Consider the following 13,267-nt stretch of genomic DNA (forward strand, 5'->3'; position numbering starts at 1 on the left):
AGAAGCAGCACGGCCCGAGTCGGTAGCTGGTCGCTGCGCTGTTTTTCTGCCTCACTACCACAGTGGCAGGCTTTGCAAGGTGGCGTTGAGTTTTCACAGATCATGAAACTGAGGCTCCAGGTAGGGGGAGATGCCCCAAGTCCTCTCATCAGAGACCAGTGTGAGCCATGTCATCTGACCCCAAAGCACACCCCTTTCCTATGACGACGCGTTGCTCCCTAGGAAGCAGACTACATGCGTGATAGGATGGTCCTCAGAGACTGCCCAAGAGACAAGATGGTTTGGGCTCAGTAACCATCCACCAGGGATTTTGAGTGACAGCACACACTGATTGACAGCTAAGGTATAGACCGAGAACAACACGTGGACCTTCGAGTGAGCAGCAAGGAAGAGGGCACGAGCTTCAGAGTGTGCATTCCTGTGTGGCTGGGTGTGCACACACACAAATGTGCGCGTCCAGAGCCTGGGAGTGTGTGCCTGTGAGTGAGAAGCAGGCCGGGCATGAGTTGTGTGAAACAGAAGCCTTTACTTGCTCTTAGGTGGGAGAAGTACGGGGCATTGTGTTTTCTCCTGGTACAAGGAATGCAGCAGCACCCCCAAATGTTTGGGGGTGTGGGGGCGTGGGGCTGGAGGAGGACCCGGAGATGCAGAGGGGGCAGAAAGGCATCCTTTTGCCACAACAGGATGGTTCTGCCTGAGGTGTGACCTACAGGCACGGGGGCGGCTGACGGCACTGGAGCAGAGGGGTGTTGTGAATTGTCTTTCCTGGCACAGCCCACTGGCCACACTACCCCAGGCAAGTTCCCTGTGGTAATAGACTGGCCCTTCCCCAGGACTCTGCGTGGGGTTTGTGAGCACCTCAGAGCATGGGGGAAGGGAACTTGCCCCTCTGTTGTCTGCATCTTCACTGTCCCCTAAAGGTCCATGTGCTAAAGGCTTAGTGGTTAGCCAGGTGTCTAGTGGGGTGTATCCGATGCAATTCTGGAAGTTTACTTCCTTGTGTCATTTCACTTCACCCTGAGGAGGCAGACAAAGTAGCCTGCCCGTTTCATCAATAGGGAACCTGGAGCTCGGCAAAGCCTGCCATTTGACCAGCTCTGGGACTCTAAAGCCTGGGTCCAGCGCCTGCATGTCCATGCTGGTCTCTTTGTTCTAGACCCTACTGTGTTTAGAGTCTTGAGTTTAGCACAGGGGTTTTCCTTCACATGGCTCCTCCTCAGCTCCCTCAGAGAATTATTTCTCCTTCCTCTGTTCCCACTGACATCTTTATAGGCCAGCAATCTTTCTTCCTGTTTGGGCTTTACCCTCTGCTCTGGTCAGCTGACCACACATCCATGCAACACTTCCAGGATTCTGCTGCTGACACGGCTTTGAGGAAGTGATACCTTCAGATGTGGCTAGCGTCAGGGAAGGCCACATAGCCTGTCCCGAAGACCAAGAAAGTGGAACAAAAGGCCTAAAATATCCCTTCCCTCTGAGTGGACCTCTGTTTCTAGAAATTCAGTTTCTAGGACAGTCTGAAAGAAACCTGGGTGTTCTCTGTTTGATGGTACTTGTCGTGGAGTTGCTTACGACAGCAAACAGATACCAGGGCCTGCGGATAGGGCTGATTCTTGATAGTGCCCAGAAGAGCTTGGCAGCTGGCCAGCTGTGATCCAGGCTAGACATCCTACTTGTGCCTGCATAGATGTGGCACAGGGCGGGTCTAGAGGGGCCCAGACAGCCTGGGAAACTTACCCCAGAGGCTGGAGGTAGGGTGAGTCCTGTGGTGACCGCCTTCAGCATCCAGAGTCACTGGGGTCACAGATGGATGGGACAGAGGTGTCTGACACTGGAAACTTAAAGTTTTCCTTCATCTGTGAACTCAGGGTCTGCCTGCTCCCTGTGCAGAACAAGAGGAAGACTCTTACCCCAGGGGGTACCCAGGCTTGTGCTGATAGTCTTAGCCCTGTACCCAGAGGGAGGTGCCGAACACCATCAGCGTACTTTACAGACTGGGGCATTTTAGAGAAAGGAAGTAAAGCCCAGGTCAGCTGGCTGCCCCTGAGAGACAGCTTCCACGGGCCTCAGATGGTCAACTTCATGGGTGGGGATTAGGTGTGAAACTGGCAAAAGTGGGAATCGGTGAATCAAAGACTCGATGAATCAGAGCAAACACCAGCAGCTAGGAGAGAGAGAGAGAGAGAGAGAGAGAGAGAGAGAGAGAGAGAGAGAGAATATACAAGTTGCTAGCTAGAGGCTAACCCTCACAGGGGCAGGGCACAAGACTCATCTTTCCATCTTTCCGCTGTGACTTGGGGACCCCGTGTGCCCCTGGACAGGGAGAGGAAGGCGGTGCAGAGTCGTTACTTCAGGAGTCCGTGGCAGGAAGAATGATGATTCTCTGACTTTCAGCTGTAGATTCTACTTAAACAAAAATTAACATTCCCCACAAGAGGGGGAAGGTGGCCCAGGAGTCATAAGACTTACAAGCGACTTTCCTCTCGAGCTTATACAGCAGTGAACAGTCTCTTTGGAGAAGGAGACCCTTGGGTGGTGCAGCCACCTGCAGATTGCACAGGGAGCTGCAGTGGGGTAGTGTCTGAGAGGTCTCATTCAAGCTGGGGGCGGCTTCCCAGGCTGCGGCCGTCTGAATTGCGCACACTCCTGTCACCCCAGTTAAATTCATCGTCTTAACTGGCTGGGCCTGGGTGGACTTGTCTCTAGTCTGTTTTTGCCTTTCATCTGGGATGAATTGAAAGTAATAGAGTCAGGGACTTCCCTGACACCTATCTTGAATTCCAGTCAGTGGGTGGTGACGGCATGTGGGTGGTTCTCCAACACAGGACTGTCTTACGTGGGCTGTAAGGCAGTTCGCTCTGTCTCCTGCAGCTTTGCGTGGGTCACATACAGGACAAGAAGACCTACTGATGCTCATGTGGCAATCAATACCTGCCACTCACTCTTCAGCACTTGCTACAGGGCCCCCATTCACTCCTTATCTCTAGGCAGGGAAGACATCATCCTCCCTGTCAGGGAATTCGCAGATGTAGACACCCTCCCTGGCTCCCAACACTCTGCTGCAAACAGCTCTGCGTTACATAAATACCAGTGTCACCCCAACCGGGGTTCCCTGCTGTCTCTGCAGGGGCAGACCAGCTCTTTTACAGGTGAGGAAATTGAGTCTCAGAGAAGGATGCGTGCTTTTCAGGGTCGCAGCCAGCAGACACCCCTATAGTAAAGACAGAACCACCAAGAAGCCAGGCTGCCTGTTCCGAAGGCTGGAGAGCTTGCTGCAGAGCTTGCTGGTGCCTGCCAATGCCCTCACCTGCCCTGCTCATCCTGTAGCTCATCCTGACAAGAACAAATTTTGTTGCATTCTCTTCCACACGCTAAGTGACTCATTAGTATGAAAACCATATTCCTCTGGCTGCTGCCAGAGATTCTTGACACATCACAGTTGGGGTTGTGGGCATAATTTCACTCCCTCGTTAAGCATTTATATGTAGTTATTGTTGGAAGAGTCCCCCGTGACTAATCCGAGTTCCCAGCTTTCAGATGAAGAAAGGACAAGAGGTTCAGGAGCCAATCTGAGTAATCCAGGATTGGCCCAAGACAAATCCACTGAAGCCCCAAACTTTTGCCACTGGGGAATAAAATCTCCTGCTTTCCAGGTTCGAGCATAGCTGTGCCAGGCAATGTGTGTGAACTGGTGAGAAGCCTCCTCCTGACCCTTTTAGGAAGATGATTTTAATTCCCATTTTTTTCAGATGGGCAAACTGGGGCTTAGAGAGGGCAAAGCATATACGTAAAGTCCCAGACAGAGTGTGGCTGGGAATTAGTATTCAGATCTTACCCCTGTACCAGCATTGGTGAATTACAGTCCATGGATCCAATATTACCTACTGCTTGTTCTAATAAAAAAAAAAAAGGCTATCAAAATGTAAAGCAGCCCTTCATGACCCATGAAAATGTTATGCAACTGACATTTTAGTGCCCATAAACAATACTTTACTGGGACACAGCCACCTTCATGCATTTACTTGTTCACGGCTGCCTTTCAGCTACGGTGGCAGACTGAGCACAGGTGTGTGTTATTTAGCAACTGACATGATCCGAGAAACTCACTGTTAGGAGATAGACGGCACAGATGTCACGGTCTGTACTTACACGCTCTGGGCTATCCCGGCCTCCCATGGACCTCATCTGTATGGCACAGCCTGCCATTCCTAGGTTGAGAAGCTGAGCAGGGTGACACTGTGCTGAACGGCGGGGGGGGGGGGGATTCCCTGATGGCAGTAAGAATTTGTGCATCTGAACTAGACACAGTACCTCAAAGACACAAGGAATAGGATCTTTTCTTCCTGTTACAATTTTAGATACAGAGCCTGACACTCTGAAGAGAAGCTTTTCCCATCTGCTTCCTGCTGGGATGTCTCCTGTGGGTCTGGGAAGGTCTGTAACCTGGTTTAGCCCAGGGCATCAGGTGGCTGGGAGGGGGGAAAGGGAAGGGGCGCTTCCTTTGTGCTCCCAAGCTGCTTGCTGCCAGGAGCTGGGTCCCACAGGGAAAGGGCCTTTGGGTTTTTTCCTGTCTTCTCAGCTGGGTGAAGTCTTTTATCTTAAGGGTGTAAAGGCAGCAATGCTGTGGCTCTTTCCTCCCCCTCAAGGCCCTAGGAAGGCAGCACCTGCTGACTTGCCTTGGAGAGAGACCAGAGGAGAGGAATAGTCCCGGGAAGAAGGTGAAGCGGGTTCAACCTCCATCTGGCTCCAAAGGCACCCATCCTTGGATGCACTGTTTCCTTCTGGGGCTCTAATTTATCCTCTGGACTTTTGAGACTGTGACGGGGATCCCTACTTCTCTTTTTATTCTCTTTCCCTTGACTTCCACTGAGGATAGAAGGGGATCCCATATCCCACACTATTTCCAGAGAAAGAAGATAAAGCTATGGCTTTCTGTGGCCATGCTGCCTGTGGCTGTGGCTGTCTGTGGCCGTGGTTATCTGTGGTCATGGCTGTCTGCTCACGGAGCAGGTTTGTAGTATCTAGGCATTTGAGGCCACCTGGAGGGGTGAAAAGAGAAGGGTAGGATCTGAGCCAGTTAGGTCCCAGACATAACCTTACACTGGGTCTTCAGCTGAGCCCATGGAGAGCTATCTGTGTCCAAAGACCCACAGAACTTCCCTGTGCCTCCATCACCGTTCCTGGTGAAAGATGAATGGGCCTTAAGAAGGAAGGAAAGAGAGGAAAGCAAAGACAAAAAGAATGGATAAAGGAAGACCAGACACAGGAAAAGTGAATTTTTTTGAAATATCTTGTTAAATGAAAGAAACCGGGCACAAAATATCCAGGATCAGGAAAGCTACATAGACAGGGCACTTCCTTTGAGTTAGAGGATGCAGGAATGGGCTGTGGGAACTGGGAGGTGACAACAGTAGGGAATAGGGTTCCCTTGGGGGAAGATAAGTGCTCCAAAATTGGCTATGACATTGGCCACACTCTTCTGTGAAGGTTCTGGAAAACACTAGTGTGTGCACTTTGAATGGGTGGGTTGACAGTCTCTGGACTGAGAGGGAGAAAATGTGAAAGAAAGATGAAACGATGAGATGTAGACAGGGAAGAGGAAGACATGGATGATGAAGTAAAGAATCCCCTTTGTTCACACACATGCCACATGCCAGGGATGCTAAGGGCCTGCACCTTTAAAAGACAGTGAGACTTGTGACCACTTTATAGACTGGAAAGTGGACCTCAGATTGTCACCGACCAGCAAGTAGAGGCACCATGACTCACACTGAGCCTACCTGACCTGCAGCAGCTGACATCAGGGCAGAGAGGGAGACCTGACCTATACAAGGCAGCCAACAGGACCCCAGGGACAGAGGGCGTCACTGTCTTTTAATATTTGAGGAGGGGCCGTTAAGAAATGATGAAATCAACATGCCAAAAATCTAGGCCTTGTTGGAGAGTCAGAAGATGGAAATAAATGCATTTGGGCTCTTGAACCAGCTAACAAGTTTAGGGCGATGCACAAAACTCCTCTTAGTAACAGCCCCTGTGGGGAAGTGTCTGTCAGACATGACGCTCTGGCATGTCCACAGATCTTGTGGCCCATCTCCAGAGAATGAACTTACAGGAAACCAAGCAACCCCACCCCATAGTAAGGTCACGCTGTGCTTGGCTCTATGGAAGGCTATCCTGGCTAGAGATGCATGTTCTGCTACTGTCATGTGCCTTCTCTCTTCCAGGGTCACCTATGGGAGCTGGTGGGGGTGGGTGGCTCTGGAAAAGCTTCCCGTCTGAGGCTTTATGACTCAGAGATGGGCCTGGATGCTGCTGTGAGATCTGGCCCTGGTGTCAAGGCTCGAGGGAGGGCCCCCTATGACCTGATGTATAAGAAAAGGGAACAAGCTCTCTTTGAGTTTTCCTAGGCTCTCACACTACCCTCTTTGAGGCTGGTTTCCTGATGTCTACAGTGAAGTAACTAACATTCATATCTTCTCAGGGTTTGCATAGACCTAGGACAATAATTTATCTGGACATCTGCCAGCATGCCAGGCACAGGCTGGCTGTTGGGGAATCCAGCAATGAGTGACAGGGGCAGGGCCTAGCCTCAGGGATCAGTGCAACTGGAGGTTCCAAGCAGTACAACGCTCTGGTGGCTGGGTAAGCCTTGACTTCCATTCCCAACAGAAGGGTTGGACCATTAGCAAGACATTTTTAGAAAGGTCTTGTGTGGTTTTGGAGGTAAGGAAGGCAGACTCAGGAACTGGATGACACTCTGGCTCCCTGGCAAGGGGAGTGTTGAAAGGTGAAGGAGAAGGCACCTGGTTCATACTCCAGCCCTTGAGGCACCTGGTCATTGTCGAGTCAGGAGCAGAAATGCAGGGGCTCTGCTGGAATGAGGAAGTGCACACTCAGAGGTACTGATAGGCTAGGTGCCCGCCTGAGAGTCTTATCTCCCCAGAGATTATGGGAGCAAGCGAGTGAGGGGATAAGACCCAAAGGGTCCAGCCTCTCCACCTGCTCTGCCTTACAGATAGGTCAAAGCCTTCCAATGCCTCAGCTTCCCCTTCCAGTGTCTACAGGACTGCGTCTGGGGTATTTGTCAAAAGCAGAGGCAGGTTCAAGTCCAGGTGTGTGTTGGTGGCCAGAGGCCAGGCTTGGAGGACAGACAGGCATGGATGGGAATCTTAGTTCTACCATATTTGAAGCAGCGGTAGCCTGCCGCCGGTCGGCTTGTCTCTGGGCAGTTGCTAGTGGCTCGGGACCGCTCTGTGAGAAGTAGTGCTCACCTGAGAATGGGGTCTGTGTTCTGTTCACTGCTATGTACCGACAGCTCAGGCAGCTAACAAAGACCTTGGCAAACACTTGGTAAAAGCTCACTTGTAGTGATGCAGTCAGGCGGGTGAGGTGCTCCCACAGCAGGGCAGAGGAAGGGGCAGACAGAGCCTCAAACTGGGAGCTGGCTACCCGGGCACAGAGAAAGTAGGAGCAGCCAGCTTTGCTAACCTCTCTCCTGAGGTCTCCACCGGCTTCACTCAGGATAATCTAGGTCGGTCTTCTTCAGGAGTAGAGTTAAAGGCGCTGGGTAAGTTCTGTTCCTGCCCTCAGACAGAAAGGACAAACTGCCAGTCAGCAGGAAAGCAGGGAGCTGACCTTCCTGAGGGATGCTCAAGGTCACAGTCACTCAGGCAGAGCAGAGAAAACCAGCGGCTGTCTGTTCTTAGTCTGTTGCAATTCTAAAGTGTGGGGGCTCCTCTGCTCCCCTCCCCCAAGCCTGTCTGCGTTCCTAGAGGCTGAAGACAGACGACAATTGAGCTCTCTAGGACCTGAGCTCTGGACTCACTGCCACAGGCAAGCACCGCCTCTTAACTGTCCTTGGCTTTCCCCAGGGTGACTCTGGGGACAGAAGAAAATGTGGACATCCAGACCTGCCAGATGCCCAGCGTCCAGAAAGTACTCATTAGCGGAGCAGCTAGGAACTCCCAGCTGGTGTTGCTTGGGGGAACCTGCTGGACTCTGAGCCTCAGTTGCCCTTCTGTGAAGTGGAGATTAGGAGTCAGAGAGCTGTCTAGAGAGTGTGCTGCTCTTGCAGAAAACCTAGGCTGATTCCCAACATCCGTGTCAGGTGGCCCCACAACTGTCTATAGCTAGCTCCAGGGCATCGGTTGCCCTCCTTTGGCTTCTATAGAGAGCAAGTGGAGGGAGCCCGGTGTGACCCAGCCATTCCTGCCAAGCATGTACTGAGAGAATGTTTAAGGAACAGGGTCAACAGGTGAATATTAGCTAAAGAGCGAGCAGGGATGATGGATTCAAGGTGATACACTAGCCAAACAGTGGCGACTTTCTTCTGTCTAGTCTGTAACCCTGCATCTTTGTTTTTCCTCCACTACGAACTAAATCAGCTCTGTGGCCTCCTGAATGGAAGAGGGAGAATGACGTGCCTGAGAGGAGCATTTTACCTATCAGGCTGGGACAAGGGAGTCTCCACGTGCAGGGTGACCTTGGGCTGGCGTGGGGGGTGGACTTGAGAGGGGGAGTCCGGAGGCCCAGATGACAGGATTGACACTGGAGCACGAGTTCAGGAGCAGGGGCAATGGGATTTTCAATGATACAGAGGGGAGGGAGCAGGGGCAATGGGATTTTCAATGATACAGAGGGGAGGGAGCAGGGGCAATGGGATTTTCAATGATACAGAGGGGAGGGAGCAGGGGCAATGGGATTTTCAATGATACAGAGGGGAGGGAGCAGGGACAATGGGATTTTCAATGATACAGAGGGGAGGGAGCAGGGGCAATGGGATTTTCAATGATACAGAGGGGAGGGGGACAGGTGTGACATCTATGGGAGGACCCTCCACACCTAGGAGGGGGTGACACCTGTGAGGACAGAAGGGATGAAGGCCAGGTATGTAATGAGGCAGTTCAACCCTCACAGTTGATCCTCGGAACTCAGAACCTCTCACAGGGGCTTGTGAATGAATGAATGAACTAATGAATGAACGAATGGGTCTGTTCCACAGACCAGCCCTGTAGGGGCAGAGGTATGGTCTGGGGAAAGAGAGAGAAAAGCCACATTAAGGAGCAACTTGTCTGTTTGGTGTTTTTCAATCCTCTGTTCATGACTCATGGAGGAGCTGGCTTTGCATACAGCAAATGACCTCAGTGTGTCCCAGGGCACTGCCATGGAGCCTGCACACGTGAGCTTTCTGAGTGTGTCCCAGGACGGTGCCACAGGGCTCTGTACACAGAGACCTTATTGAGTGCCTCCCAGGACAGTGCCATGGATTCCCTCAGTACCCTGCCGTAACTTTGTCCCCAGGGAATTTACTGAAATTTCATTTTGATTCTTTTCTCTTCCCAGCTTGAACACCTCTCAGAGGTGGAATTTTGTTGCTGTGCTCCCGCGCCCTGTCCCGGCTATCACTTGCACTCTGGATACCCAATGTTCTGCAGGCTTTTTGTTTTTTAAGTAGCCTACAAGACTTTGCTGTTCTCTCTCCCCGCATCCATGGGTTAATGCAACTTCCTTCTTACACATCTACAGGCTCACTCTCTTGCCCACATCAAAGGGGCTGGCACGGCCTTCTGTCCAAGGCTCAGCTCTGCTAACCACACCCGTCTTTCCAAAGCCTGCCTTAGTCCTCGTGTCTGTCTTTCTCCACGCTCCACACACAAGGCCCACACTTTAGTTTCCACTGAGGCCCCACCTTCTGACCTCTGCCGTTTTCATCCCCTACTAACTTGAACACTCCTCAAGGAAGAGCTGATTTGCGCATGGCTTTTGGGTGTTCCTCTGAGGGTTTTTAACTGACCACCCACAAAGCCTAAGTGGCAGAGTTGGGCCTTCTACTTAGGTCACCTGAGTGGAAAGGCAATTTAGTTAGAAAGAAGGGCCTCTGAGCTCTGGGGTGAGTAGCACATTGTCCAGGTCCCAGCTCTGTGGCCTTTGATAAGATCTCCGGTACCTTTAATGTGGCCTTCTAAAACTGAAGGTAGAGGTTCTACCTAAGAGAGCCATTGGAGGATGAGAGATGATTTCTGTAAAATGCTCACGGAATGGTCTCAGCGCCACCCACACAGAGGGTGAGGTGTCTCCCGGCACCTCCAACCCACACAAAGGTTTACCTGTCTGGGGTTCCTTGGGGAGGTGTGATTTCTTTCCTACTCCACACTTGGAGCTTCAGGGGCTTCTCCTCCTGCCATCTGACTTCTCGGCTTTGGTTCCTGGACAGCAGAGAACTGTTCAGCCTCAGGGAGGATTTGTAGGGGTTGTGGCTGGCAAGCTTGCAGCAGAAGAGCTGTTGGTAAGCCATGCGGAAGTCTCTGTTGAAAGCAGCGTACAGGATAGGGTTCAGGGCTGAATTGGCGTAGCCTAGCCACAGAACGATGCCTTCAACCACCTCATTGATGGCATCATCACCTCTCAGCCCACGATAAACAAACGTCGTGAAGTAGGGAAACCAGCAGATAATGAACGCTCCCATGACCGCAGCCAACGTCACAGTGGCTTTGTGCTCTCTGATGGTGGCTGCCTTCCAAGAGCCAATGTGATTGATCCTTTTGGCCTGCTCCCTGGCGATCTTAAAGATTCTGTAGTAGGTGACACACATGATGAGAAGAGGCAGGTAGAAGGTGACCAGCCCGTCCACCAGCCCGTACACCTCGTTGACCTGCACTTTGCACTTGGAGGTGTCATTGTCTCCCCTGGTCTCGTTTCTGCTGTTCCACCCCAGGTGAATAGACAGGAAGGATAGGGTGATGGAAATGACCCAAATGAAGACCAAAGAAATGGCAACACGAACTGGAGTGACCAGCACGGGGTACCTCAGTGGGTCTGTGACAGCACAGTAGCGGTCCAAGCTGATCATGAAGAGGTTGAGGATGGAGGCTGTGCAGAGCATCACATCCAGGCTGGTGTAGATGCTGCAGAAGACCCGGCCAAAGGTCCACTTGAAAGAGAGCTGGTAAATGGCAGAGAAGGGCAGCACCAGGAGGCCAAGCAGCAGGTCAGTAGCCGCCAAGGACACAATGAAGCAATTGGTCAGACTGCGGAGCCGACGGTTTAGGCTGACAGCCAGGCAGACGACCACATTGCCAGCAATGGTGATGAGAATGAGGGTGGTGAGGATCAAACTGATGGTGACTTTCCATACAGTAGAGTCTAAGCAACAGGAATGGATAGTGCCATTGGGCTCCATTCTGGGGCGCCCTGTAGCTTTGACACTCACCCTGGGCCTTGGTTACTTCTCTTCCAGCTCCTACCACTGGGCTTTGGGTTCCTGGCCAAGCCAAAGGAAGGTTGGGGAGGGTCTAGTGACTAGCCTAATGTTGTGGGAATAGATCAAGCTGTTCCTTGTGCAGTACAGGGCATAAGAATAAGTAAGACAGGGTCTTCAAGGCTCAAAGCCCAGTCCTCAGCTGGTCTTCCACATCACCTTCCTTCCAGGTCTGTAGTATGTGTCTACCTTCTAGGATCCTCATGGAGACTGAGGCGCTGATGGCTGTGTCTTGAGGTGGCTTTTGCTTTAGGTGCAAGGGCTCATACACATAGGCTGTCATGTCCTTCTGCATGACTGGGGCCCGCTTCCATCCATGGCCTAAGACTGAGGACTATCAGTTGCCCGCTCTGGGGTCACAGGAGCTGAAAATGCAAAGATTGAGTGTTTAGCCCTTCATCATTAGACCAGCAACAAGGCCAGTTCCAAGGTGAATCTTTCTAGACTTCATCACCTGGTGAGAAACTAGGAGGCATGAGACTCTTCCAGGTACCCTTCCTTAGGAAGGACCAAGCTGGTCAGGGCATGTGATGGGGTGGTGAAGGGTACCAGGATGTAAGGGCTAGAATACCCTGGGGAGAAAATAAATGAAAGGGGGGGGGGGTTCTAGGATAGGACTGCTCTCATTCGCTCCCAGCTGGCTGCTAGTGCTTGGCTCCACCAGCAGCCTTTGTTATCTGTCAATGAAATGATACATTGAGTGGATAAAGTAATGGCTTAAACTTACTCTTATTAAGTGTGGTGAGCACTCTAAACTGGGGACCAGTAATGTTTTCGGAGGAAGAACCAGGCAGCTTGTATTCTTTTCTTTGCCCAGCCTGCAGGATGTCTGCTGAATTGACGCCTCTGCCACTGCAGCAAAAGAGCAGCCGCAGAGGACCATGTGCCAAAGAAGGCGTGGACTGTGGTCCAGTCAAGCTTTGTGATGGACAAGGAACTGTGAATTTCATGCTGCTTTCATCTGCAACAACATCATCTTGATTTCTCCACCCCAAGTGATTTCAAAGCATCCTGTCTCCTGTGCAAAAGCAGGCAGAGGGCTAGACATAGCATCGTCTGCTGTCTCCATGATCTGTCCACTCCATCCTTGCTCAGTGTTCAACACTCATGCCCAAGTCTTCCTGGTTTGTATTTAGCAGTGTATACTCTTCCACTTCCAGGTCAGCCAGCACACAGATCACTTGACCCTAAAGGCTCTAACAGTTCACGGTGTGGCTGGAAGTGGTTTTCCTACCACTCTACCACCTTCTCAGGCATTTCAGTGTGTTCTCTGCTCTCCATTTTGCTTTCCTCCCTTCTCCCCTCCCTCCCTCTCTCCTTCCCCCTCTCCCTTCTCCTTCCCTCCTACTCCCCCCTCCCACAAAGACTACTCAGTCAATAGCTTTACTCACAACACCCAGATACCAGGTCACCTCCACACATCCCTTCCAGTGGTGACAGCCTGTGCTTCCAGTTGATGAGAGACAAGGTCAGGTCTTGTTTCATGGCGACCCCTTTTACACAAGCCCCTCTTTTTTGTTTTGTTTTGTTTTGGGAGAGCAGCTAGCAGGCTTTCCTAAGGATTGAGACTGTGGAAATCTAAATGACAGCCAGAGGAACCCTCTTGGAAGCAAGCGGATCACCAAGGGACATAATAAATCCTGCCTCTCCTCTCCAGCTCTTGCCTGGAGCTCTCTGCAGTCTGAATACAAATGCCTCCTCTGGTCGGAATGGCTGTGCTGGAGCAGGGTTCCCGACATCCTCTGCTGCTCCAGCTGCCTCAGCCTCTCAGCCCTGTGAGCCGAGCTCTCAGCCCTGTGAGCTGATCCTCTGGCTATTATTTCTGGAGGAGCCCTTCATTACATGAAGAGACCAAACAGCTCGGGTCTTACCACCACACTTAATTAACTTTGGAGGGGAAGCAAAAAGGATAGACTTTTTTTTTTTTTGAGACTCCCTATTTCTGATAATAATTTTCTCTCCAATTCCTTGACAGCTGGCTGTAGGCATTTTGGCATTGGGCTGATATTC

General features: G+C 51.5%; 1 protein-coding gene across 4 annotated transcripts in view; it reads right to left on the reverse strand.

Moving 5' to 3' along the window:
• Window positions 1-13,267, reverse strand: part of Hrh2 (histamine receptor H2) — a 39,359-nt gene that overhangs the window by 5,065 nt on the left and 21,027 nt on the right. For 2 of the 4 annotated variants that reach the window (XM_041659658.1, XM_041659657.1), the window contains exon 2: window positions 10,107-11,622. In XM_041659658.1, coding sequence (XP_041515592.1) covers window positions 10,107-11,179 — 1,073 coding nt within the window. In that variant the 5' untranslated portion in view covers window positions 11,180-11,622. Of the gene's footprint in view, window positions 1-1,737; window positions 1,883-10,102; window positions 11,623-13,267 lie in introns of those variants that run through there. The other 2 variants (XR_005974976.1, XM_041659660.1) reach the window with 2 other exon arrangements.

This window comes from Microtus oregoni, unplaced genomic scaffold (assembly GCF_018167655.1).
Source record: "Microtus oregoni isolate MIOR12 unplaced genomic scaffold, Mior012 000011F_ref0000422, whole genome shotgun sequence".
In the NCBI taxonomy this organism is placed as follows: Eukaryota; Metazoa; Chordata; class Mammalia; order Rodentia; family Cricetidae; genus Microtus; species Microtus oregoni.